Below are 25,371 nucleotides of genomic sequence, written 5' to 3'. Positions count from 1 at the left end.
TAATAGGAGTTGAACATTGGAAAGTAGAGCCTCAAGTTTAAGGAAGGAGAAGCAAGGATCAAACTTTGGAAAGAGGTAGTAAGAACATTTAACTTTAATGTTAACTTGTATTGGTTGTTATGTTATCCTATGTTATGTTATGTTATATGCCATGATGTGGTTGAGCTTTATTGATGTTATGTGTTGAACTCCTTTCACATTTGATGTCTTCGCAATACGCATGGTTGGTTTTTCTTATGGTATGTATATGTGCTCCCTTTCTATGAATGCATATTTTATAATAACCTTGCATGGTTGATATTATTGTTATTGTTATTTGCTACTAAGATTTCTTTGAAATCTCATTCCTATTATGTTCAAATGACACCAAATAGGGGCTGGATCAACTATGAACAAGGGGAAGAATGTGGAGATACAATGAAGGATTGTTATAAACTATTAGGTTTATGTCTTTTGATAATATAAATTTTGCAAACCACGATAGATGAATGTATGAGATGAGGACTCTAATTTTAGAGAAACTTAGTTACTGCGTGTGTAAATATTAGTGTGAATGGTACCTAAATGAATTTGCATAGCTATGGATTATATTTACCAAGGTTATGCTTGATAAGAGATGTTAGAAGCTTAAAAGTCATAATATTGTGGCTGTGAATTTTCTAGGCAAATGATTGAATTTGGCTGTGAGATTTGGTATGCTCAAAGTACACATTTTAAGCTTTGAATAGAGTAGTAAATAACCTAATTTGGATTTATAAGCTGAAAGTTGTGAATTTTTGAAGTCATGGTAAAAATTTCAAAGGTAAAAGTTGACTAAATGAACAATACATTTGCCACATAAAATGGAGCCTCAATTGCAAAGGAAATAGACTTACGAGTATTTTTCTTATGTAAAGAAATGAAAGAGCTTCTAATAAAAACTGGAGCCACATTTTTTTGATTTTTCTAGACTTAATTATGAATTTTTAAAATTGGCTAAAAATTTAGGGTTACCAAATGAATGGTAACCCAAGAAGTGAATTTTTCAAAGCTGAATTTTCTAAAACCAAATGCTATGTAATGTGGTTCTATTTGACATATTTTGGCTCTGTATATAGTTGTAAGTTGTGACATTTATACTTCTCACAAGATTACGACCCACTTAAGATCCCCAATCTTGAGTAACTCATAGATAGAGTGACTGAAAGTGTTTAGTGCTCTCTCTTTAAGAGTATAATAAATGAATACTGAAGCTCAGAGTGAAAAACTTAAAACAATGAATGTGAATAGTAAATTTTGTAGCATAGTGGTTCAATATGTTGTTCTCTTCTTTTTAATAATGGCAAAACCAAACAAATTAAATATAATGTTAGTATATTAGACTAATATGTTTAATTTGGCCAGGAAAAGGGGGAAAAAATCACTATGAGATTTCAAGAAATAAATATAATTACTAAAAAATTCAAAATAATAAGTGACCAGCATGAACTTATTATCAATTTTTTTTGCATAGGGATTTGATATCGCATCTTGCTCACTTGTTGTGAATTTTTTTATTATTATATTTTCTTGGGATTTCATGATGATTTTCTCAAAAAAGGAGAGATTTTAATAATTTATTGTTTATTTCTTTTGTTTCAAGTTTCTGAGAGGGAAGAATGGGAGATGAGAATAAGATAATGAATTGACTATTATATCCTTATTATAATTTAGCACTTTTTTACTGTTTCAAGAGAAAAGAAAGGATATACTATCTCTCATCTTTAATATATGAGTTAGTTTAACATTCAATTTAATCTTAAATATAATATTTCAATCTACTTTGTCTCTCATATTTATCTATTTTTTCTAAGACAGTCCTTGTGTTAGTTGCACATGTTATAAGTTTCATTAAATGATAGTTTTTTTTAAGGGCAAGATAGAAGTCTTGAGAATACAATCAAAATAGTGTACAAGCCTATATCTGCATAGAATCTGAAGCTAGGAGCTGAATGCATCCCATCAGTGGCTGCTATAAGATTTTGAAGTCTTTTGTCAAATGATGAGCCTCCTTAGCAAGATAATCAGCGCAGTTCATGGACTCCCTCAAGGCATGATGGATCTCAACTTTCCATTCTAAATAAATCATGTTAGATTTAAGGTTTTGATGATAACATATTGGGTAATCTGTGTTTTGGTAAGTTGATCAATCACCTGATCGATCAAGGGTTTATTTATCACTTGTTAGATAAATCCCCTGTGCAAACGAGTAACTTAGCAGAAATGTTAATCGATAACTTGATAGATAAATCAGTTTATATGTGTTGATTGATCAATTGATCGATCATTATTAACACTATTTTGTATAGAAGTCTACAGAAAATTATCAATCAATTCATCGATAATCTAATGATCTAACACCTATCAGATAATGGGACACAATTTTGGTAAGTATTTATCGATCACTTGATCGATAAATAGGTCATCGATAAGAAGACAGATAAATGGTAAAGCTCTTTCACTTTGGTTATACTCTGTTTCTTTCATCATTTATCAATCACTTTATCGATCAGAGATTTTTCGATAACATGATCGAACATTGCTTAATAAGCTGTTCGATATATCCCTGTTCAAGGTTTTTATCTGGTTGATTTATCAATCACTTGATCGATCAGTGATTTATTGATCAAATGATCGATCATCGCTATCTCTCTCTACTTTTTAAGTTATGTTTTTTCGATCACCTGATCGATAATCTAATTATTGATGAAATGATCGATCACCCATATATCTACATGTCTTGTTTTCACATAACATGATCGATCAAACATCTCCCTGGCATTTCAGAACTAAGTCTCTTTGTTATATTTTATCGATCACTTACTCGATCAAACATTAATCGATCACTTAATCAATCATCATTTGTTTTGTGCCCTTTGAAAAAATCTTTGTTAAATCTCTTTTATTGATCAAATTATCTATCATTCATTTATCGATAAAGTACTCAATCATTGTTCCTTGAAAATCTATTTCTATCTCACTTTGCTTTATCGATAGCTTGATCGATCAAGAAGTTTTCGATCACTGACTTATTCCAGTTAAATATCAACAAGTTACTTTGATTCTCAAAATATGTTGATTATTTCTCTTCAAGCTTTTCTCAGCCTTCATGATTATCTTAATTCTCTATTTTAAGGGATTCAAAATCAAAAGTGACCTTAAGCCTTTTCTCTACATGTTTTTTCTAAAGTCACTCTATTCATTTACTGATTACTTGATCGATAAATTATTAATCCATAACTTGATCGATAAATAAACTTGCCTATTTCAAATTCTTTCTATTTGATTAATCGATAATTTGATCGATCAACCAGTCATCGATCATTACTTCGATCAAGGATGTCCAGTTCTTGTTCAATACATTTAGCAACTGATTAATTCCACTTTCAAACTATGAATGTTCATTTTTATCATTTGATCAGTTATGCTCTTGAGCTTTACTCTGCAAGAAAAACTTATTAGATTGAAGTATTATTACAGATTACAAAGAACTCAATGATTATCCAACAGTTGTTTAGTAGCCTGTAACCCACTATGTCAGAAGCATTAATGGTGAAAACTATTACAACTGGCAAAACACGCAACCGAACTCTCAACTGCTAGAAGCTCTTCTGTCTAACGGTTATTAAAATTCATCAACTATAAAAGGTGCGAAGAAACATTGAATGCATAGATTGAATACGTGAGTTACCTTCTAAAAATAACTTATTATTGCATTCAATACTCTATTCTTATTTGTACTGGGCTCCAGTGTTTCTCATTCATTTACTCTGTAAGAGAGCTCTACTTATCATCTTTAATTACTTTCTGAGTGAAACTTAAGAGTGTGGACTCTTGAGTAGGTCTGTAACCTTACGGGTAGTAAGGGGGAGTGATTGAGTGAATCAATTACTGTACTGTGGCACCAAAAGCCCGATTAATCTTGGAACTTAGTGAAATACTCAGAGATGTTCTGAGGACTGGACATAGGTCAAGTGGTTGAGACCGAACCAATATAAATTCTGTGTCTTACGCTCTCTGTTTCTGTTTAGCTTACTGTTTTTTAATTTGCAAGATTTTTATAACTTACCCAATTCACCCCCCTCTTGGGTGAGACTGCCACTAACAAATCATACTTCTAATTGTATTAATTTTTTATCCCAACAAAACATTGTTGCCACTATCATTCATAATGAGATAGATCGCCTCTAAGGAATCAGAGTACACTTTTAACCTTGGAAATATTATAATATCTGCATAGCTTCAATCCTGTTAGTATTACACATACCTCCTCCGCTATTGATGGAGTATAAAGAAGTTTTCTTTGGAAGGCTTCAATCCATTGGCTATGTGAATCTCTAATTAGTCCCCACATGCAGCTTGATATCCAATAGTCACAGATCTGTCTACATCGAGCTTGACATAACCTTCCTCAAGTGACATCTATGCCTTTTTGTGTCAATCATGCTCTTGAAAATTTGGTGTTTGTATTTACCTCCTTCGATAGACTCTATCAAGTGATACAAGCAGGCGTAGGTGGTACCAGCAGCTTGAATTATGGTTCCATTTATGACTCCACTGCACCTATTCTTCTAAAGTAACCAAGATAAGTAACAAAAAACTCTTCTCCATGGCCATCTAATAAACCCATCCTATGCTAGCTCCTTGTTGAAATTAAATTTTAACCAAACTTGCAAATCAAAGCAAAAGAAAAGAAATCTAAAAGGAAGTTAGCCTTAATAACCTTAATCCCCACATTTCTTGCCAGCTTAAAATCACGAAGTATATGTAAGATGTAACATCTTGACAATTATAACCCTAAAAATTAAGCGAATTAAATGGATCAAGGGCCAGTTAGTATAGAGGGAATATGGTTCTCACAAGTTTGAATTGAAACTTGAATAGTGGCTGGACTGATATTTCAAATTATTAGTTGAAGAAATATTTAAATTGGGAAGTTAGGTTAGAAATTTCCAAAAATCCTCAGAATATCATGTAAAATAGAATTAAAGGTCAAGGATCAATATTTGAGGCCCTAGAGGAATTATTGGAAGAAAAATAAATAAATATAGAATTTTCTATATTTATAGGAATTTTTTGTTACACCCAGTAACAGTAACCAAAGTTAATTATTAAAAATATTTAGAGGTCTCAATAATTCTTAAAAAAATGTGAAAAAATACCTTAGAGGATTATAATAATTTATAAAACTGTTTTTGACTTTAATTGATGAGGCGGTTAGCTTTAATAATATTTAAAGCATAATTATCTTTGGTAAAGTGCTGATTTTAGAAAAAATAGAATTTAGAGAATTCCTAAGAGAATTAAATTCTGAGAAAAATCATGAAACTTTGTTACACTAAGAGAAGGCTAACGGTGCATAGAGATAAATTTTCTAAGGTAGTAAAATGGACAGGATACAGAAAAATTTATTTGGCAATGCATCGGTATTTAGCATAATATAAGGATATCCAGGGAAGTAAAAAAATTTGTCAAATTCTCCATCCCATTTGCCCCAATATTCACACCTAATAAGGCCCAAGAAGAGGAAAAATATTTAAATAGAAAATGAAAAGAAAATCAAGTTTCTAGATAAGCTTGGATTAAGAAAACTAACCAAAGTTAAAGTTGAATGATCTTGGCATGATATAAGCAAGGTGACATCACCAACACGACATCACATAGACAAGTGGCAGGATCACATTCTTGAAGCCTAGGATTTGTCCATTTATTTTATTTTTTTCCATTAATCTTGGAATAACAATGGAGGGCTAAGATCCTTCCACCTATACTTTGTAATTTCTTTGAACTTTAAGAGCTAAGAGTAAAGCTAAAGCTCTATAAATACCCCCTCCCACCCATCCATTTTTGGCCAAGAAGAGAAGACAAGGGGAGGCTTTTTTGTTCTTGAGTTTAGAGAGAGAAAAAGCAAATTCTAGAGAGAGAAAGTCCAACCAAGTTTAAGGAATCACTAAGGTAAGCTCCTAAGCCTTTTGTGATTTATTGTGGAATGTTTTTATGGCATTTTATGTTGATTTGGATGGCCATTTCCTAAGAGAAAATGCTGCCAAAATTTTTGGAAAAATGGAAGAATTTAGCCAAGGATTTGAAACATTAATTAAGCACCTAAAAAACATAGGAGATTATTGGTTTTGATTGAGTTTTGAAAAGAAAATCCAACCCTTGCACTTAAGTGTTTCGGCCAAAAAAAGAAAATGGGATTAGAGTTGGATTCAATTCAATTTGATACTTGCAATGCATTTAAATGATGAAATGGTGCAAGGAAACACCAAGAAAAGAAGCTTGGAAGCATTAAAATTCAAAGTGGAAAATTTGAATCCCAAGGGTATGTGTTTCGGCCAAAATGGGTTCTTTAGGGAGAAATTAGATTTTCATAAATCTAAGTGGATATTTAAATTCTATGTGAAAAATTATGTAGAAATGGCCCAAGGGAATTAAGGAATGAAATTTATAAATAATAACCCGAAAATCAAAGAAAATGAGGGTTATATAAATAATGCATTGGATGAAATAACAATTGGTGATGCCCTATTGTGCTATCAATAGGCTTAGCATCAAAAGAGAAGAAGAATTGCTTAAGGGGAAGAGCTTGAAGGATCAAGGAAAGCTTTAAAGAAGTAGCTAGTATTTACTATTTAAATGTTACTTTTCACTGTATTTATTTGCCATATATTATGCTATGTGCTATGCCATGATGTGAATGAGATAATGATTTTATGTGATGTATAACTCCATGCATGTAATGCCTTTGCTTATGCAATATTGAGTGCTATGAATGAGAAGTATGTTATTCCATTTCCATGGCATGAGCATTAAGTGAAATTATGTTATAGCTAGTTAATGTGGCATGTAATACTTTGCTTGTGTAACATTGTGAATGTGAAGCTATGCCTCTAAGATTCCTATGAATCTTATCCCTCCATGTTCAATAAAACCTAGAGCCTTCATCATCAAAAGGAAACGGCAAGGAGGTGGCCAATGCATGAGGAAGTAATGAATGAAATGAGTTATGGATTTGAACCTTTCTGGCATTTTGGTGGATGAATGTAAATTAATCTTTTGTGGTTGACTTTATGTGACAACTTCATGCAATCACATGCTAAAGTATGTTGCTAAAATCAATTATGTGGTTGAATGATTAGTATGCCAGGCTAGAGATTAATTATGGAAAGAAAAGGTAAGTGAGGGATAAAGTCAACCTTCGGGATGAAACTTTGACCAATGTGAATCTAAGCAATTAAGTGAGATAAATAACAAATCTTTCCAAATCAATATATCTTATTTTTCTCTTTAAAAAGAGTGGTAATACACCTGAAACAAATATTTGTACAAGAAGTTATGCTTATCCAAAGTTAGGCAAAAATACTAAAAATTTGGAAAATAACCAAATGAACAGTAATTTTTGAAAATAAAACTAGGCTTGAATTTGAAGATAATTCATCTAGAAACCATTTTTCCTCAAAAGATAGTTTAAAGGGCTTCCAATAGAACTTAGAATCACTCAATTTTGATTTTTTTAAAATTAATTATGATTTTTCAAAGTTTAGCCAAATTATAGGTTGCTATGAATAGTAACCTGAGACAAAATTTTTCAAAAATCAAATTTTTCAAACTTTTGGCTATCAAATGTCATTCTATTTACTTCTAATTGGTCAATTATTTGATATAAATTAAAGGTGTTACATAAGACACTCTCTTCTCTTTGATACTCAAAAGAACATTCCCCATTAATATCAACTCCTCCATGAGCTCCGAGAGAATTTGTTGGAAGCCTCTCATGAATAACTTGCCAAAAGAAGAATTTGACTTTTTCTAAGACCTAAATTTTCTCGATCTTCTTACAATGGCCAGTAGTAGTTGGCTCTTGCTGTAGGATTTTATAGGCTGATTTAATGGTAAAGCTACTATTATTAATACCCCTCTAAATAAATCCATCTTCTTCCGTACCCATAGAGGCCTTAATTCTACTAATTATGTTTATAATCCATTGAGGTAGAAATCTCTCCCATTCATGTATCTTCCACTATCCATTATCCATCACAAAAGAATGCATCGTGGCTATGGGTTCAACCAGGTAAATATCTCTTTCCACATAATGAATTAAAGGCTCATTTAACAGCATCTAAGAATCCTACTAGAAATTAGTTGTAGCACCATTTTTTGTCTGTCTACCTTTTTTGGTGGAATTTCTCCAAAAGTTGTGATGCTTTGCCAAACCATAGAGGAATTACTCTTTTTCCTAATTAGAGAGCAAATATCACTACCACAACCGTACTTGGCTTTCAAACATTGGACCCATAATGCTCCTAGTTTAGTAAGCATACCCAAGCAAAGTTTCATGATGAATGCAATATTCTGCCTGACAAGATCTGTAATACCTAAGGGTCCACTGTCTTTATCCTATTTTATTATTTCCCATGATATCAAATGCATTTTCCTACACGTTGGCTATTGATTCTAGAAGAAATTTATGCTACTCTTCTCTAGCTCCTTCAAAATCCCCTCAAGGATCAACATAGTTTGCATCAAATGACTTGGCAAGGCTTTAGCATTGATTTAATCAAAACCATTCTGTCTACCATTGTTAGCAATATACTTTTCCAGCCTACCAGTTTTTGCTGTGTTTTTCTTATAAAGGAAAAGAAGGCTGCTTTTGACACTCTCTTTGGAAGAGAGGGATACCCAAATATTTACCAAGATCTTCCATTATCCCGATTCCCAAATGTTGACATAATTCAATGGCCAAATTAAAACCCACAATTCTAGAGAAAAAAAGCTTTAGACTTGGCCAAATATATCCGATGTCTTAAAGCCTCACAAAATTGTATCATTAAATTTCTCATAACCTCAACTTGCTCTATAGCAGCTTCTCTACATAGAAATGGATCATCTGCGAAGAAAAGGCGAGTAATGAGCAGTCCTGTTTGATTGAACTTAATGCCCTTCCATTTGCTAGTCAGTACCTCCCTGTTTATGCTATGTGCAAGCCTCTACAAGCATAGAACAAATAGGTAAGGACTTATAGGGTCCCCCTGCCTAAGCCCATACGACGGTTGGAATGAGTTTAAAGTCTCCCTATTCGATAAGACTTGTATGGAAGCTAAGGTAGTACAAGCCATGATCAAGGTAATCATCCCTTCCTTCAATCTAATATTTTTCAAGGTAGAGTCTAGGAATTCCCAATCTAATTGATCATACGCTTTTTTCATGTCAACCTTGATTGCCACCCATCCCTTCTTCCGTATCCTAGTTCTCATAGAGTGGATGACTTCTTGAGCTATAATCATATTATTACAGCTCTGCCTTCCTGCAATAAAGTCGTATTGTTCTTGCCTCACAAGATAATTCATAGTGCCCTTCAATCTTTTAGCAATAATCTTGTAATTATTTTAAAGATGACATTACGAAAGGAAATAGGCCAGAAATCTTTTAATCTCTTAAGGTTATCCACCTTTGGAATGAGATCAATATGAGTGTGGTTAACCTCTTTCACCTTCTGTGGATTTCTCCAAATCTCCTACACAAAATCACATACTTTTCTTCCAATGATATTCCATTGAGTTTGGAAAAAGTGTGGCTATAACCCATCAGGACCTGAAACTTTAAAAGTACCCATCACGAAGGCTGTATTTTTTTAATCTCAACCTCATTCAAATCCCCGTGAATCGGATTAATATCGTGTTAAGATAGAGCAGGGAACTCTAAACACTACTTTGGAATGTTTCCCTTTCTACATATTTAGTGTGCAACTTCTTAAAGAATTGTTCTATCATGTTTTTTAATTGATCCTGATCAATCCAATTACTTGCATCATCTTATAATACCTCAAGTTTTTTTCCTTCTATTTATAACTATAAAGGCATGAAAGAAGCCAGTATTTCTACCCCCCACTAGAGCCATTTACATCTTGATTTCTAAAACCAAATTAGCTCCTCTTATGTGGAGAGTTTGAAATATTCTTGCCACAATTTTTTCTCTAATTTGAAGAGCCCATTCAAAAGCTTATTCTTCCTTGCCCTATCAATGCCTTCCAATCTTTTTAGAATCTTATGTTTCCTCTTTGGGATACTACCAACTACGGTTTTATTCTAGTGACTTGCTTCCTACTTGAAAATCAAGGCTCCATTACACCATTCTGTATTATCCTAAGATTTAGTGACGATGTCAGGGAACCCTCTTCTAAGACCCAGGCTGATTGGCATTTAAAAGGACATTCTATCAATCTGGGAATTGGGATATTAATACTAGTATTAATTACAATCACCTGATAATTGGATTTGAATTTTAATCCATGTTTGACCTTGCTTTATGAAAATTCTAGTTCCCATTCAACATTTCCAAATGCCCAATCTAACCTCTCCTTCACTCCCTTCTTTTCCCAAGTGAAATGTTCTCCAGTAATAGGTAGTTCCACAAGTCCCGACTCCAAGGTACAATCAGCTAAAATCCCCCACCACTAACCAAGCACCACGAGTATATCTTGCAATTATCCTAAAAGATTGCCAGAGGTTCATCCTTTTTACTCCAGCTGTTTCCCTGTACACAAATGTAGCAAAAAACTTCTCATTACTTCTCAAATCATTGATTTCACAATGTAAAAATTGGGTATGAGAGCAAATATAGTTCACTAGTACTTCATAATCATTCCACAGAACCCTAATCCCCTCTATATAGCCTGATGCTTCCACACGCAACCAATTACTAAAGCCACACCTCCTTACCACTTCATCTACTCTACTCTTACTGATTCTTCTCTCAAGGAGACAGAAGACATTTATTCCACACTTCCTAACTACTTCTTTCACAATTACTAGAAATGCCTTGTTTCTAGCACCTACAATTCCATGATGCAATGATCATTAAAACTGAAATAAGAGTTAAAGAACAGGGTAACTTACTCAATAATAGGTCACCATTATCCTAGGTAGGTCTCTAGTCTTTCAACCATGATATACCACTCCCATGGTTAACACACTCCATTGGGACTAACACAGCATAATTTCACCCACTTATTCTGTCCCCACTTAAGCTATTATCTCCTAGATCCCTTAGGAATAGCTCATCTTATTGGGGAACTGAAGACTGCGAACTAGGGTTGAGTAATAGGTGGGGTGGCCTAGCCCAAAGGTTAGCCCATAGCCTGCCTATTTATAAATAAACGAGCATGGGTTAGCCTATAACCTGGTAGCAGCCCATTTAAGGCCGTATTAAGTAGGCTATGAGGCAGTCCGTTTGGGTTGACCGAGTTATGGGGTAACCCGTTTATTTTTCTTTTCTTCTTTTTTTTTTTACAATTTTTTCAGCATAGCTACTTTGTATGTAACCTTGTGAAGCTGTTAATAAATTTTGCATACCAAATAGCAAACAAATAAGAAATAACATCACATAATATCAACCATATTCAGTCACATAACCTCATTTAGAGTCGCAAATAATCAAAGTTTGATCAAATCATAAAAGTAATCACCAATCATAAAAAGTCTCAAACTTTGAAAGTTCCAACTTCCACTTAAAGGATAAAATAAAAGTTCAGACAAGCATGAAGGTTTGATAAAAGATGAATGAGAAATAATATCACCAATTGATCATCTAGCTAGATCTTGAGTGATATCATCTTCTGCTTCAGAATCACTTGAAATTGTTGAATTTGTGGCTGCTGACTCTTGCTCTACAACAACAAAACAAATAAAAATAAGTTAATGTCATTAATATTAGTATAAAAAACATAAAGCAATACTGCAAACTCAAAATGATGTAGTAATTAGTTAATTACCAACAACAACACTTGTACTCTCATCAAAATTATCAACATCTAAATCATTTGGCTTAGGATGATTTGTACGTAGCCAATTTTGAGCAAATAAGTGCCTCAGCCATTTTAAAGATAAAGAACTTCGAAAAGTATCAAGTACTCAACCCCCAGTACTGAAAGCAGATTCTGAAGAGATTGTAGGAACTGGTGTAGCCAACAAATCTCATGCAATGAGATGAAGAACTTTATATTTGGAAGCATTTACTCTCTACCATGCCAAAAGATTAAATTTAGGATTAACAAGACCACATAATCCAGCTTGAAGATATTCATCAATGTCAGAAATTTGGCATTTACATGCAGTGCTTGCTAGTGGCTAAGAACTCTTGTTAGGTAGGGTCTTCTTCAATAGCCTCTTTAACATTAGGAACTAACTCATTGACCACATCACCACTAGCAGTAGAATTCACTTGCTCCAATGGTTGCTAAGATGTCGATGCATCATCATTAGAAGGTTTGACATTAATTGCATACTCATCATATAAGCGATGCAAGACACTCATGACATGCTTCAATGTGACCTCATGCTTTATGGGATCATTGGGAAAAGCTCTATCAAAAGCAACATTAACATATGTCAATTTGTATCTAAGGTTGAGGATTACCCTTATAATCAGCAACGGATTCATTTTCTCAATATCTCCCTAATACCGGTTGTACTTTAATTGTATCCTGATAGCCATATCAGTCAACAATGAATATTCACTAGTTGCACTTTTATGGAGGCTTGAATGGATTGCAACTACATGCAACAAGCATGTATTTGTGGTCATATAGTTAGATTCGGAGAATTTTAAGGTCATTGAGTAGAACAACTTCAAGAACACAAGAAACTCCTATGCAAAACCCCAATCGTATATACTACGATGATGAGTTGTGGCCTCACCATCATATATTATATCATCTTGGCTTGAATCAAGTCTAACTTTTTTTTTTTAAATATTCCTTGTAATTTGCATCTTCTTCTTCTATTCGATTAAAGACTTTAACAAATTTTATATCACTTTTTAACATGAGATATGTCAAATTCCACTGAATAACATAAACAAAATTTTATTAACGAAACAAAATGACATCATAAAGTGTAATGAAAACAAACATAATTAAATAATTATCTAAATTACCTAGTGGGACAATCCAAGCATAGTAGACTCTTGGAATCAATTCTCTCTTTAACAATAGCTCCTTGAATTTATTCAACCTTGATGGAGAAGATCTAACAAACTTAATTGCATGTCGAATGAGCTTAATTGACTTATTCACATCTTTTAACCCTTCAGAAACCATCGGGTTCAAAATATGTGCCACACATCGCATATGCATAAATTCACCATCAAGTATGAGACCATTCCAACCCCTTAAACACTTTCTCAAATAAGCAAGTGTTGTATCATTGGAAGAGCATTGTCAATAGTGACAGTAAGAACTTTATCAATGCCCCAATTTAATAAGCATGTCTCAAGTTTTGCACCAATTGTATCCCCCTTATGTTTTCAATCACACAAAAATTCAAAATCCGTTTCTGTAAATTCCAATCATCATCAATCTAATGGGCAGCCAAACACATGTAGTTGGTATTTTGGATTGAATTCCAACAATCTGTGGTGAGGGACACACAGACTTTAGATCGCTTAAAATATTTTTTCAACTTTTTGGCTTCTTCAAGATACACTTGGTACCAATACCTAGCAATAGTCCATCACGAGGGGATTTTGAATCTTGGTTCAAACCACTATAACATGTCTTTGAAACCCTCTCCTTCAACAGTTCAGAAATCCTTTTTGATGAAATGTGCAATAGCCTTTCTACATTCCTCTTCATTATATACTTGATGAGTCAATGATATGCTAGAATTAACTGAGAAGATTGACTGCTGCTTGCTTGCTTTATTTGGATTTTTTGGACACTATTCTTAATGTTGCAATAATTGTTTTGTCCCAAAATTAGTTGGATGGCTTACATAATCTGTCCCACAATAGTTGCAATGTGCACGATGTTTACCTTTTGTTTCAGTTAGTGACAACCTTATGAAATGTTTCCATGCTTCAGATGTTTGCCTCCTTTTTTTCCTAGGTAGTAGAGGTAGTCCTCCTCTTCCTCCCACATTGGTTGTTGATATTGTTGCATTCTATTCTCTAGCAGTAATAGGAGATGTAATAGTGGCAATAGTTTTAATATCATTAGTGTCTCCATTAGTCATTTGCACGTCATCCATGCTAGTGTTTATCTTTGAGTTGCTCATTTCTTAGTAATCCCAATCAATGATAATAATAATGAGAAATATCCAGTATTTCAAGCAAATCAGCGCAAGACACCAAGCAAATAGGGAAAAAAATAGAGAGAACTACAATTATATATATACAGTAACTCAGTAAGTCATAAACAGAACAGTGGCTCCCAATGTTTCAAACGCACAAAATCAAGACAAAAACAAGGGCCTAATTAGGGGAAATTTTAGTGCAATAGGGACATATCTATGAATATTCTTCAATATATAATTATACGAGCAAATCCAAAAGACCAGAAAGTGAAGACATCAAGACAGCAAACTCAACAACTAGGCACCACACTCAGTGAACTCAACAAGGGCTTAATTCTATACTTCTGCTTAGCTCTCAATTAACTCAACCCAATGACTAGCAAATAGGGAGAAGTCAAAACACAAAAAGAAAAACTTACCTTCGCCATTGAGGAAAGCCAGTAGAGAAAGTGAAAACAGATTTGGGACCTTTGCTTCAATTGTTCAACTTCATGAATGGTGATCTACCATCTACCAGGCACTAGCAACTCAGCAACCTATGCTTGCTTTAATTGTTGACAGATCTGGGGAAGCCACCAGCCCACAACATAAAGCTGCCGAGAAGGTGAAGAATGGAAAGGGAAGAGTCGATTAGTCAAAGGCAAACTCAAGAACTTGAAGAGATGAACACGTAGGAGCTTCGACCTCAAAGTTGAAGACACAGCACCAGTGACACAGCGTCACACTCATAGTCTCGTAGATGATCATCAATCACTGATTCACTAGAGCTCAAAGTTGAAGATTGCAAACCACAGTTGTAATGTCACTCTCTCCGTTTCTCATAGTCACAGACGATCACATTGTCACAGACAGTAGACGCAAAGGCTGAGGTAGAGTGGCAGAGTCGAAATGGCGACGGGTGAGTGGTGAGGTTGAAAGTGAAAATTAAATGAAGAATAAAAATATAAGAAAAAATTAAGACTTAAACAAGTGGGTATGGGCAGCCCAATACCTTGCCCATAGCCTGTCCTATTTAATAGGTTACCCCCTATTTAAACCTGCTCGTTTATAGTCTTTATGTGGGCTAATTAACCGGCTTAGATAGGCAAAAATTTAACTAGCCACAGGTGGGCTAGCAGGTAATGGGTTTCTTGCTCATCCCTACTACGAACCAGCCTCTATTGGTTTTTCAAAGTTTGATTTGGCTACTAATTGAGTGGGTAAAATTGAGTGATTAGAATCTCTCATTTCCAACTTTTGTATTGGCTTCTCCAAAATTTTGTCTCCTTCCTGACATATCTTATCCTATTTTTCTCTATCTATGATAGTCATCACTAGATTAGGAACACTAGGGTATGTTTCATAGATATTGCCTTGCACCAAAATATGTTTTCTCTGGCCCATATTGGCCTTCCCTCCCTTCACCTTGTTTTTATTGGATTGATTATCTTTTTGTTCTGGCCCTATTACTTCTATTGGCACTTGGGCATTGCCCTTCCTAAGGATCCTATTATGATTCTCATTTTCCTTTCCTCCTGCACGATTTGCCTTATTTTTCATGCCTTCTTTCTTGTCTTTTCCCATAGGCCTTACTAACTCAAGACTACTGCCCAACCTAATCCTCTTCTCCATCAAAACTTTCTAGGTTAAGTTTGCCTCTTTCTGCCACCTATCTTTTATTCCCTTCAAGGTTTTATTTTCTTCATATACCAACCCCTCTTTCTCTAACAAATCTTCTAGAGCAGTGAACTGAGCATGTGAGCTCTCTCCCTTACGTCCTTTAACATTCCTCGAGCCACTCCCGATAGCCCTTTTAGCTTCTTTCACTATACTGTTCCTTTGTGTACAAAATTTTCCTCGCCAGTTGACTATCATCCAACTCCCGAACTCCTCATCAGTAGCTAACTTCAAATTCACCACTGATGAATCCAGATTCGGCTGACCCATGTTACGCTACTATTTTAATCCTAAGGTAACCGCCTCGTTTGGTCTCATCTCATTTGGCCTTCCTGAGTCCGCCCTTTACAGAGTTTTAAGAACCATGGGCAGTTTTCCCAATGATAACTGTAAGGACTACATGCAAAACAAATGAGGTAAAGCCCTTCATACTCCATATTATAAATCGCAGCAATTACTCTCGACATCAATTTCTTTTAGAGATCTAATTCAATGTAAACTCTTGCAAATATGCCTCTTTCAACATTTAAAATCCTAGATGAGTTTTCTATTCATGTCCCTAAGTCCACTTGAAGAGTTCGTCCCACTCTATTACTTAACCTCAAAATAAATGCTTTGTTATAGCAATAAAGGGGAATATTGGGGATTCAAACCCATGTTGCTATATGCCTGAGGGAATTGTTGTAGGGATCAAAATGTATAGAGTACATCTCTATACCAAGACACTGTGTTTTTGGACTACTTAGGAATCTTTATACAGCACCTTCTTATATAAATCTATCTAGCCTTCCTTGTTTGAAAACTTCACCATAAAATAATTATTGGGAATGTCTATCAGATCAAAGTCTGTTATACCTGTTATATTTAAGGTTTTGATGATAACAATTTAAGTTATTTCTAGTTTAGTAAGTTGATCGATCACCTGATCAATCAAAGGTTAATCAATCATATATCAGATAAAACATCTATGTATGTTAGTAACTTAGCACTAGGGTTAATTGATAACATGATAGATAATTCAATATTTATGATTTGATCGATCATCGTTAACACTATTTAATATACAAGCTTTCAGAAAATTATCGATGGAGGCTATATCATTAACACTGTTTAATAGGAATCTGGTATCCAAAGAGAGGAGCAGAATATCTAATGGGATACTCAGATACTGATCATGGAGGCTATAAAACAGAAAAGAAAATTACCGGTGTACAATGTCAATTTCTAGGAGGATACTTTGTTTCGTGATCGAGTAAAAAGTAGAATACTGTGGCAATATCCTCTACAGAATTAGAGTATATTTCTACTACCAGCTGTTGTGCCCAAATTCTATGGTTAAAGCAACAGCTACAAGATTTAGGAATCAACTTAAAGGAAATCCCAATCCTGTGTAACAATACGAGCACAATAAGTTTGTCCAAGAATCCAGTTCATCATGCTCGAACCAAGCATATTGATGTTCGACATCACTTTATTCAGGACCATGTTCAAAAGAAAGATGTGAAGGTAGAATTCATTCCCATTGAATATCAAATAGTAGACATATTCACAAAGCCTCTCAATCAACAGAAATTCAATTACCTTATAAGAGAATTGGGAATAGTAAATTCCAATGAGTTGTAAGAAATTTCACATTACTCCTTTAATTTGAGCATTTGGATTTAAACTTTTGATGATTAGAAGATTAACTTAAGCATCAGAGTGGATAGAAATTTGTTTTGTAGGAAGCTCTGTTCAAACGTCCAAAAACAGAGGTGAACAAAGTATGGTGTGATCGATAAAGACATAATTATTTATGTATTGAAGTTGGCATGAATTATTGATCACCTGATCAATAAACATGAATTATGGATCAGTTGATCAATAAACAAGGCATATGGAGCTGACCAGAGATGATAGGAGGAGAATTATCAATGAGCTGATTGATCACTCAATTATCGATCAACACATCGATCAACAGCAACATGGAACCCTCAGTCAAATCAGTCAAATGGGTAAGACTTATCGATAAGCTGATCGATAAATTGTTAATCGACCAAATGATCGATAAACCAGACCAGGTATGAGCTTTTACTTAACATTTATTGATAATGTGATCGATTATTCATTGTCTGATAACTTGATCGATAATTGCCTTTGGTGTTCTTATTTGTTCTTCTTATTTATCGAACACGTGATCGATCATGCATTGATCGATAACTTGATCAATCAATTTTGTGTTTATAACATTCAGAATTTGAAAAACCCCATCAGTTTAGAACCCTAACTCAATAAACGCTCTCTCCTATTTTCACGTAACGGTCAAGAATCTACTGTTCCATTAAATTACTTCACTCAAAATCACTCCTTAAGCCCTCAGGATCACTGCCAAACCTCTCAAACTCACAAACCATTGAACATTCTCCTGAATTTCTTCTGCGCAATGATAAATGGCAAGAGTCAAGCAAGCAGGAAGTGACCGAGAAGAAAGCACTAAGAAGCAAGCACAGTCCAAGAAAATGGCTCAGACGATTGCTAAAAAGTGATACAAACCTAAACTAAGGGAAGATTCTTTGAAGAAGAGAGGGGTGCTCAAAATCAAAGAAAGCTGAGCAGAGAGTACTGAGCAACCACAGAGGAAGTCTCCACGATCCAAGTCAAAACTGCCAGTGATAACTGAGGAATCAGAGACCGAGTCTAATGAGGAGGTCTCAATTCAGAAAGCTATAGATGTGGCCTTGAACATCCCAGTGCCAGGACAATCGAGACACAAAAAACAGAGAACAAGTGAAAGAGTGTCTCAACCTGCTCAAGGTATTCCCTCTGCATCTGACTTCTTAGTGGGGAATCTAGATAAGGACGTAAACCTAGGCAAGTATAAATTAGATTTTGCCACTAGAAAACTTTGTCCTGTGGTCTCTATAAACTTAGATAGCCTAAAAGCCAATGAAAAGATTTAGCTGGATTTAAGTGAGCCCCTAGAATATTATTCCAATTGGTTAAGTATTGGAGGGGAATACTGTCCTGAGATAGTTAAGAGATTCTACTGCAATATGGAACGATTGAAGAGTTTGATGACCAAGACAATCTGATAAATGAGTATCTCAAAATCAAACTTAGAGGAAGATCCTTCATTCTCACTCTTGCTAAGTTGAATGAATTACTGGGAACTCAGGACCATGTGAGAGGAGGTGACATGAACAACATTAACGCTTATAAGATCTTGATGCAAAGTGATAATTATCCTAATGAGCTAAGTTTTTCCCCCAAGCAAATGTGTGATTATTACAGAATAATTCACTACATCCACTCAAGGATCATGGTCAACAAATCTAGCAGTTTTTCACACTTAAACCAAGATAACTATCTCCTGTTGGCCAGAATCATCAGTAGAGAAAAGATCAATATAGGAGCCTTGATTTACAGTGAGATGAAGGACTTTGTCCTCAACAAGTCCAAATCTACTCCTATTCCATATCCTCAGTTGGCTACCTATCTACTCTAAGTGCATAATATTGCACCCCTTTAAGCCTAGAGAAGTTAAAGTAAAGGTCCCCACTTTTGGCATCAATCAACTAATAAGATGAAGATCTCTATGCCCTTTAGAGCCTCACAGAAACTAGTACACAAAGAAAAGGGGAAACAACCAGTTGCTAGCACCTCTAGACCCCAAGATGAATCATAATCCACTACAACTCCCTCTCACACCTCTAGACCATTATTTATGGAAAGGTCAATTAAGGAAATGTTCCAGTCAGAACTCCAAGACTTGAGAGGAGAGTGTATGTCATGGCCAAGGACTATGGGAAAAATTCAAATAAGAAATTTGAGGGCCTTTACACAATATTATATCTCTACCGTCAAGCCATGGCAGTTCTGGAAAGGGAAGTTTCACAAAGATTTTACTCTGTGGACAAGGAGATCAAGGAACTCAAAGGACTGGTCACCTCTCTCTACACCAACTTCTCTGCACCTAGCACTTCTTTTAGTTTTGAGGACCTTCTTTCCCATCCACCCTCTCCTCCTCACCCTGATCCTGAACTACCTTCTTTACCTATCCCTACCTCTTCTATATCTGTTTCTCCTTCTATCCCTCCCACATCTTCTCCTACTCCTCCTTCTACCATCTAGCCATTATTCCAATTCCTCAACCTACTCCTTCCCTTACTCTTCCACCTATCTCTCAAGTTCTTTCTCCTATTTCTCAACTTCCCTCTCTCCCTATTCCTTTTACTTTGCCTACTATCCCTTCTCCTTCCCCATCCTCTAATGCTGATAAAAAGGAGGAGAAGAATTCTATTTAGTCTTTCTATTCTGTTTAGTCTTTCTATTTTTTTTGTGCTTACTGTTGTGATTATGTGATTTGAACTCTGGGATTATTGATTGCTGTTGCAGTTTAATTTGAATGAATGCTGTTTCTATCTGTTCTCTTTCCAACTTGTGCATTTCTACTAAATTCTGGCTTTGTCAAATTTTTTTCCTGATAAAATATGATGTTCTTTAATTAATTTTTTCACCTATGTTTTGTCATCATCAAAAAGGGGGAGAATGTTAGATTTAGGGTTTTGATGATAACAATTTAAGTTATTTCTGGTTTAGTAAGTTGATCAATCACCTAATCGATCAAAGGTTAATCGATCATGTATCAGATAAAACGTCTCTGTATGTTAGTAACTTAGCACTAAGGTTGATCGATAACATGATAGATAATTCAATATTTATGAGTTGATCGATCAATTGATCGGTCATCGTTAACACTATTTAATGTACAAGCTTGTAGAAAATTATCGATCAATTGATCGATAATTTAATGTTCGATCAACCGTCAGAAAAAGGCATACAATTTTAATAAGCATTTATCGATCACCTGATCGATTAACAAGTTATCGATAAAAAGACAAATAAATGCTAAAGCCTCCATACTTACTTTTTTGTCCTGATTAATTTACCATTTATTGATCACTTTATCAATCAGACATTAATCAATAACATGTTCTAACACTACATGATAACTTACTGCTTTATCGATAATGTGCTCTGTTTAAGTAGTTTGTCAAGATCTTTAATTGATCAATTAATATCAGTCTTTTATTGATTAAATGATCAATCATCATCACCTTCACTGCACTTGTTTATTTTAAGTATTTTTTAGATCACCTAATCGATCATTGATTTATCGATAAAATGATCGATCATCCAATCATCTACAACTTCTGTTTTCACATAACATGATCGATCAAAGTTTTTTCTAGTCTTTTCTGAAATAAAATGTCAGCAATCATTTATTGATCACTTAATCGATTAATTATACATCAATCATTTACTCGATCATCATATATTCGGTAATTTCACTGTGAAAATCTCTTTGAAACTTTTTATTGATCATTTCACCTGTCAACCGTTTATCGATAAAGTATTCAATCAATACCTTTGACAAATATATTTATCTTATACTTAGTTTTATCGATAATATGATCGATCAAATAGTTTTTGATCATTGAACCACTTCATTTCATAACAACTATACACGATGTCTTTCAAAATCTTCTATCTCTTTATCTTCAAGCTTTTCTCAGCATTCCTGTTAGACTTAACTCTCTATTGAGAGGAGTCAAAGGCAAAGTTAACTTTAAAGTTTATTCTTGCATAATCTTTCCAGAGGTCACTGTATTCATTTCTCACCTTTCATCGATCACCTTTTTGATCATTTGTTGATCCATAATCTAATCGATAAATGTACATGACCGACTCAAGCTTTTTCCTTATATTTAATCGATAACTTGATCGATCAAGACATCGATCAAGTAAGTTCAGATTATATTTAAAGTACATGATGATTGATTCTATACTTTCCTAACTATTATATAACTATCAATGATCATTCCTTGTTCTATTATCTTCACAAATTTTCTTCAAAAAGAGGACTTACTTGTTTCAAAGGCTATTACAGATTATGAAGCTCAACGGTTATTTAGTAGCCTTTAACCTACAGTGTCAGAAGCATTAATGGCAAACTACTATCGTAACTGCTGAACACATGCAACAGATCTTCCAACGACTGGAAGCTCTTCAGTCTAACGGTTAATTAAACTTCTCTAACTATAAAAGGAGCAAAGGGCATTGAATGAAGAATTGAATACGCGAGCTACTATCTATCGAGAAATTTACTATTGTATTCAATACTCTATTTTTACTGAGCTTCAGTGTTTAGTATTCATTTACTCTGTAAGAGAATTTGATACATCTTCTTTTACTCATTTCTAAGAGTAACTCAAGAGTGTGGACTCTTGAGGGGATTGTAACCTTACGGGTAGTAAGGGGGAGTGATTGAGAAAATCAATTACTGTACTGAGGCGCCAAGAGCCCATTTAATCTTGAAAACATAGTGAAAATCTCATAGGTGTTATGAGGACTGGATGTAGGTCAAGTGATTAAGACCAAACCAGTATAAATCCTGTCTTCGTTTTGCGGTGAAATCTTCCTAACTCAATCTTCTCTCTTTTACTTACTTCACTGTTTCATTATGTTAAAAAAAAAATTTTAACTCACCGATTCACCCCCGTTCTTGGGTGAAGCTGCCACTATCAATACCCTATATTTTACACAGGAATCCTTTCAACATGTAAACATTATCCTTCTTGCCTAACACTGTGATGATGAGAGCTGAATACCAAGGGTATTTCTAACTAATACACATGATTAATAAAATATTTTAGGGAAGATAACATCTAAATAACTAATTTAACTAATTTTCTTAATCTACTCAAATTAGTTAACTGACTCTTATTTTAAGAACCGAAGGTAGTAATTTATATGAATGGAATATGCTTTTCTTCTAAAGAAAGGTGAATCTTATTTTTCTTTCTTGTACTATCGAGCTTGTTTTTTTTTTTTGATAAAGTGAAAACTTTTACCTTAAAAATGGTTATGGTACAATTTATTCTTGTTATTTGATTGAATTATTGGTAGAATCAACAAAACCAATGTTTTTTTCATTGAAGGGATTAGTAACAATGAATTTTTGAAAAGAGAAAACAAAATTATTTTTGTTATACTATATTTAGAAGTACTCACAAAAGAGGACGAGACTAATATACATCCACCTCAATCTCATTTTTGTGAACAGGGATAGGATGGAGTTTCTATCCCCCATCCCATTTCACCCTAACAGTGTCTTGGTCCTGGCCAGGATGGATGGAAATGAGACATCCTATTCATGATTTTTTTTATTCAACTATTGAAATTAAGCAAATTGAAATTAAGGAGGTGTTTGGATTGCCATTGGGATTGGAAAAAGTGGTTAGGAAAGTGTGAAAATGAGGTTTGGAGTTGATTTAAAGTTATTGGCTTGTTGTTTGGATGGGCTTAAACTCTAACTAACTTTTGGAAAAAACATTGGTTACGATGTAACTCAAAGTTATGGTGGGTGCATTTAAATGCCCATTTATCGTTAAAATAGCATTAAATGCTCATTCAAAAATATGCCTACCAGATAAGCCCTTCTCTAATGGAGGAACTTTCTGTCTCAGTGGATTATCAACATCATACTGAAGATAAACCCCCCCAATGGAAATGAAGATGACTATTTTTGCTGGAGAAGTAGCAGTGATTGGAAATTTAATGTCAGATCAGCATACCAAATGGTTTTTCAACAGCATGATCAAGCTCACACAGCCCCGTGGAAGAAAATGTGGAAAATTCCGATTCCTAAGAAAATTAAATTCTTCCTCTGGCAGGTCTTCCATGAGAGATTTAGCCACTAACTCACTCAAAGCCAAAAGAGGGTAAATGTCAGTGAGAGCTGCCCCTTTAAGTGTTATAGAGAGGAGAATATCTTACATATTCTACGAGACTGTGAAGTGGCCCGAAACGTGTGGATAAATATTATTAATCCTAACCATCTTGCAAATTTCTTTTGTTCTAACTTGCAGGTTTGGCTTTAGAGAAACATGACAAAGGACATTGGCAATGCAAAGGTCTCACGATGGCCTTGGATAAAAGTTTTTAGTTTTATATGCTGGATCTTATGGAAAAATAGATGCAAGGGTGTCATGGAAGGCGTAAGAGCTCAAGAATCAGAGATTATTCATTTAGGCCTTCATCAACTTATGGAATCAACAACCCATGGAAAATTCAGACATCAGATCTTCCAAATAGGTGAAGAGATAACGAAATGGTATCCACCACCAGAGGGCTACCTTCGTCTAGATACAGATGGTTCTATGAATCTTCAAAGGCATGCTTCCTGTGGCGGATTAATCAGGAATCCAAAAGGAGATTGGGTCTTAGGATTTCAAAGAACACTTGGATGTATACCACAAATGTGTGCAGAGCTTTTAGGAGTTGTAACAGGACTCCGCATTTGTAAACAACAAGGTTTCAACAAAATCTTGGTATATACTGATTCTCTTGAAGTGATTTGCTTGTTAATGGCGGATTGTGGAACGGATCATCCATTTAAACTTGCAATTGAAGAAGGCAGGAAGTTAATCTACTCTGATTGGGACATTGAGGTTCGACATGCACCACGGGAAACCTTATACTGCGCAGATTTTGTGGCAAAGGACGCTCATCAACGGGAGGAAGATATGACACTACTTTTGGAACCGCATCCTGGATGTAGCAACCACCTTCAAGCAGACTTGATGTTTTCTTAAGCATCTTAGCTTAGCTTCTTTTGTCAAGTTTGTAACTTGCCCGACTATATATTAAAAATAAAATAAAAATAAAACGATAAGCCCTTCTCTCTCACACCGAACACGTCTCCATTTTTTCTCACGCCGTTGCTACGTCTTCTCATTTTCTCCGGTTGAGTCACATATCTTCCCCATTGTTCAACCGAGTTCAACCATCTTCTCCCTTTCTCTCGCTAATCTAGTGCATGCAAGGGGTGAATAGCTTCTAATAGGCATTCTATAACAATGACAGGAGGAGGAGTAGATCCCAAAAAACACATCCTTTTCTCTAGTTGAGTCGCCAGTCTTTGCAATTCTTCAACCGAGTTCAACGGTCTTCTCTCTTTCTCTCACTGATCTGGTGCATGCAAGGGGCAAGTGGCAAGTGGCTGATCTGGCCAAGTAGATCTAGTCTATCATGCTTTGCTCCAGTCCATCATAGCTTGCTCAACAAACTCAGAGAAGCATAAACATGGTGTGTTGTTCGGTTTGAAGTTTCCATTACAGGCACGTACTTAAATTTGACTAGATCTGGACCTCTGTTCTTCAACTGCTTGATTTCACTTCTAGCCCTTTGTGATTCTAGTTTTTTTTTTCTAACTGTATGTGTGATTTCTAGAGTTTATTTTTATCATTTGCTGCTTTCTTTCTTGGGTGAGCTCTTGTGCTGTACTTTCAACATTATATTTGGGAAATGTTCTAAAATCGTGGTGAGCTCCTCTGCTAAAACCGTCTTCTCCCCACTCATTTATGCTATTTTGATGATTCTACTTTTAATAATTTAGTTATGATGATATGCTTGTTGCCTAGGATGATGTTTAACCTGCAAAACTCTTCTTGATCTGGATGTCCTGAACAGCATTTGTCATAGTTGATGTGAGCTTGCTTCAGAGTATTTATGAACATCAACAAGTGAATAACATAAGATCGTTTTGGGAGAGGGAACAAAAGGGGTAGGGTAGCCTGAAATA

At 34.8% G+C, this 25,371-nt stretch overlaps 1 protein-coding gene across 1 annotated transcript; it reads left to right on the top strand.

Annotated features, from left to right (window-relative positions):
* The first annotated feature begins 23,776 nt into the window (after positions 1-23,776).
* Positions 23,777-24,382, top strand: LOC114758733 (uncharacterized). Its single transcript, XM_028947827.1, has one exon. The coding sequence runs from the start codon at positions 23,777-23,779 to the stop codon at positions 24,380-24,382; it is 606 nt and encodes a 201-aa protein (XP_028803660.1).
* The last annotated feature ends 989 nt before the right edge of the window (positions 24,383-25,371 follow it).

Source organism: Neltuma alba, unplaced genomic scaffold, assembly GCF_004799145.2.
Source record: "Neltuma alba isolate B1F8T4 unplaced genomic scaffold, ASM479914v2 tig00010746_pilon, whole genome shotgun sequence".
Taxonomy (NCBI): domain Eukaryota; kingdom Viridiplantae; phylum Streptophyta; class Magnoliopsida; order Fabales; family Fabaceae; genus Neltuma; species Neltuma alba.
This window is presented reverse-complemented; position numbering and strand designations above follow the sequence as displayed.

Coding starts and splice junctions, on each gene's coding strand:
- LOC114758733 (XM_028947827.1), top strand. CDS start 23,777: ATGGAAGGCGTAAGAGCTCAAGAATCAGAGATTATTCATTTAGGCCTT.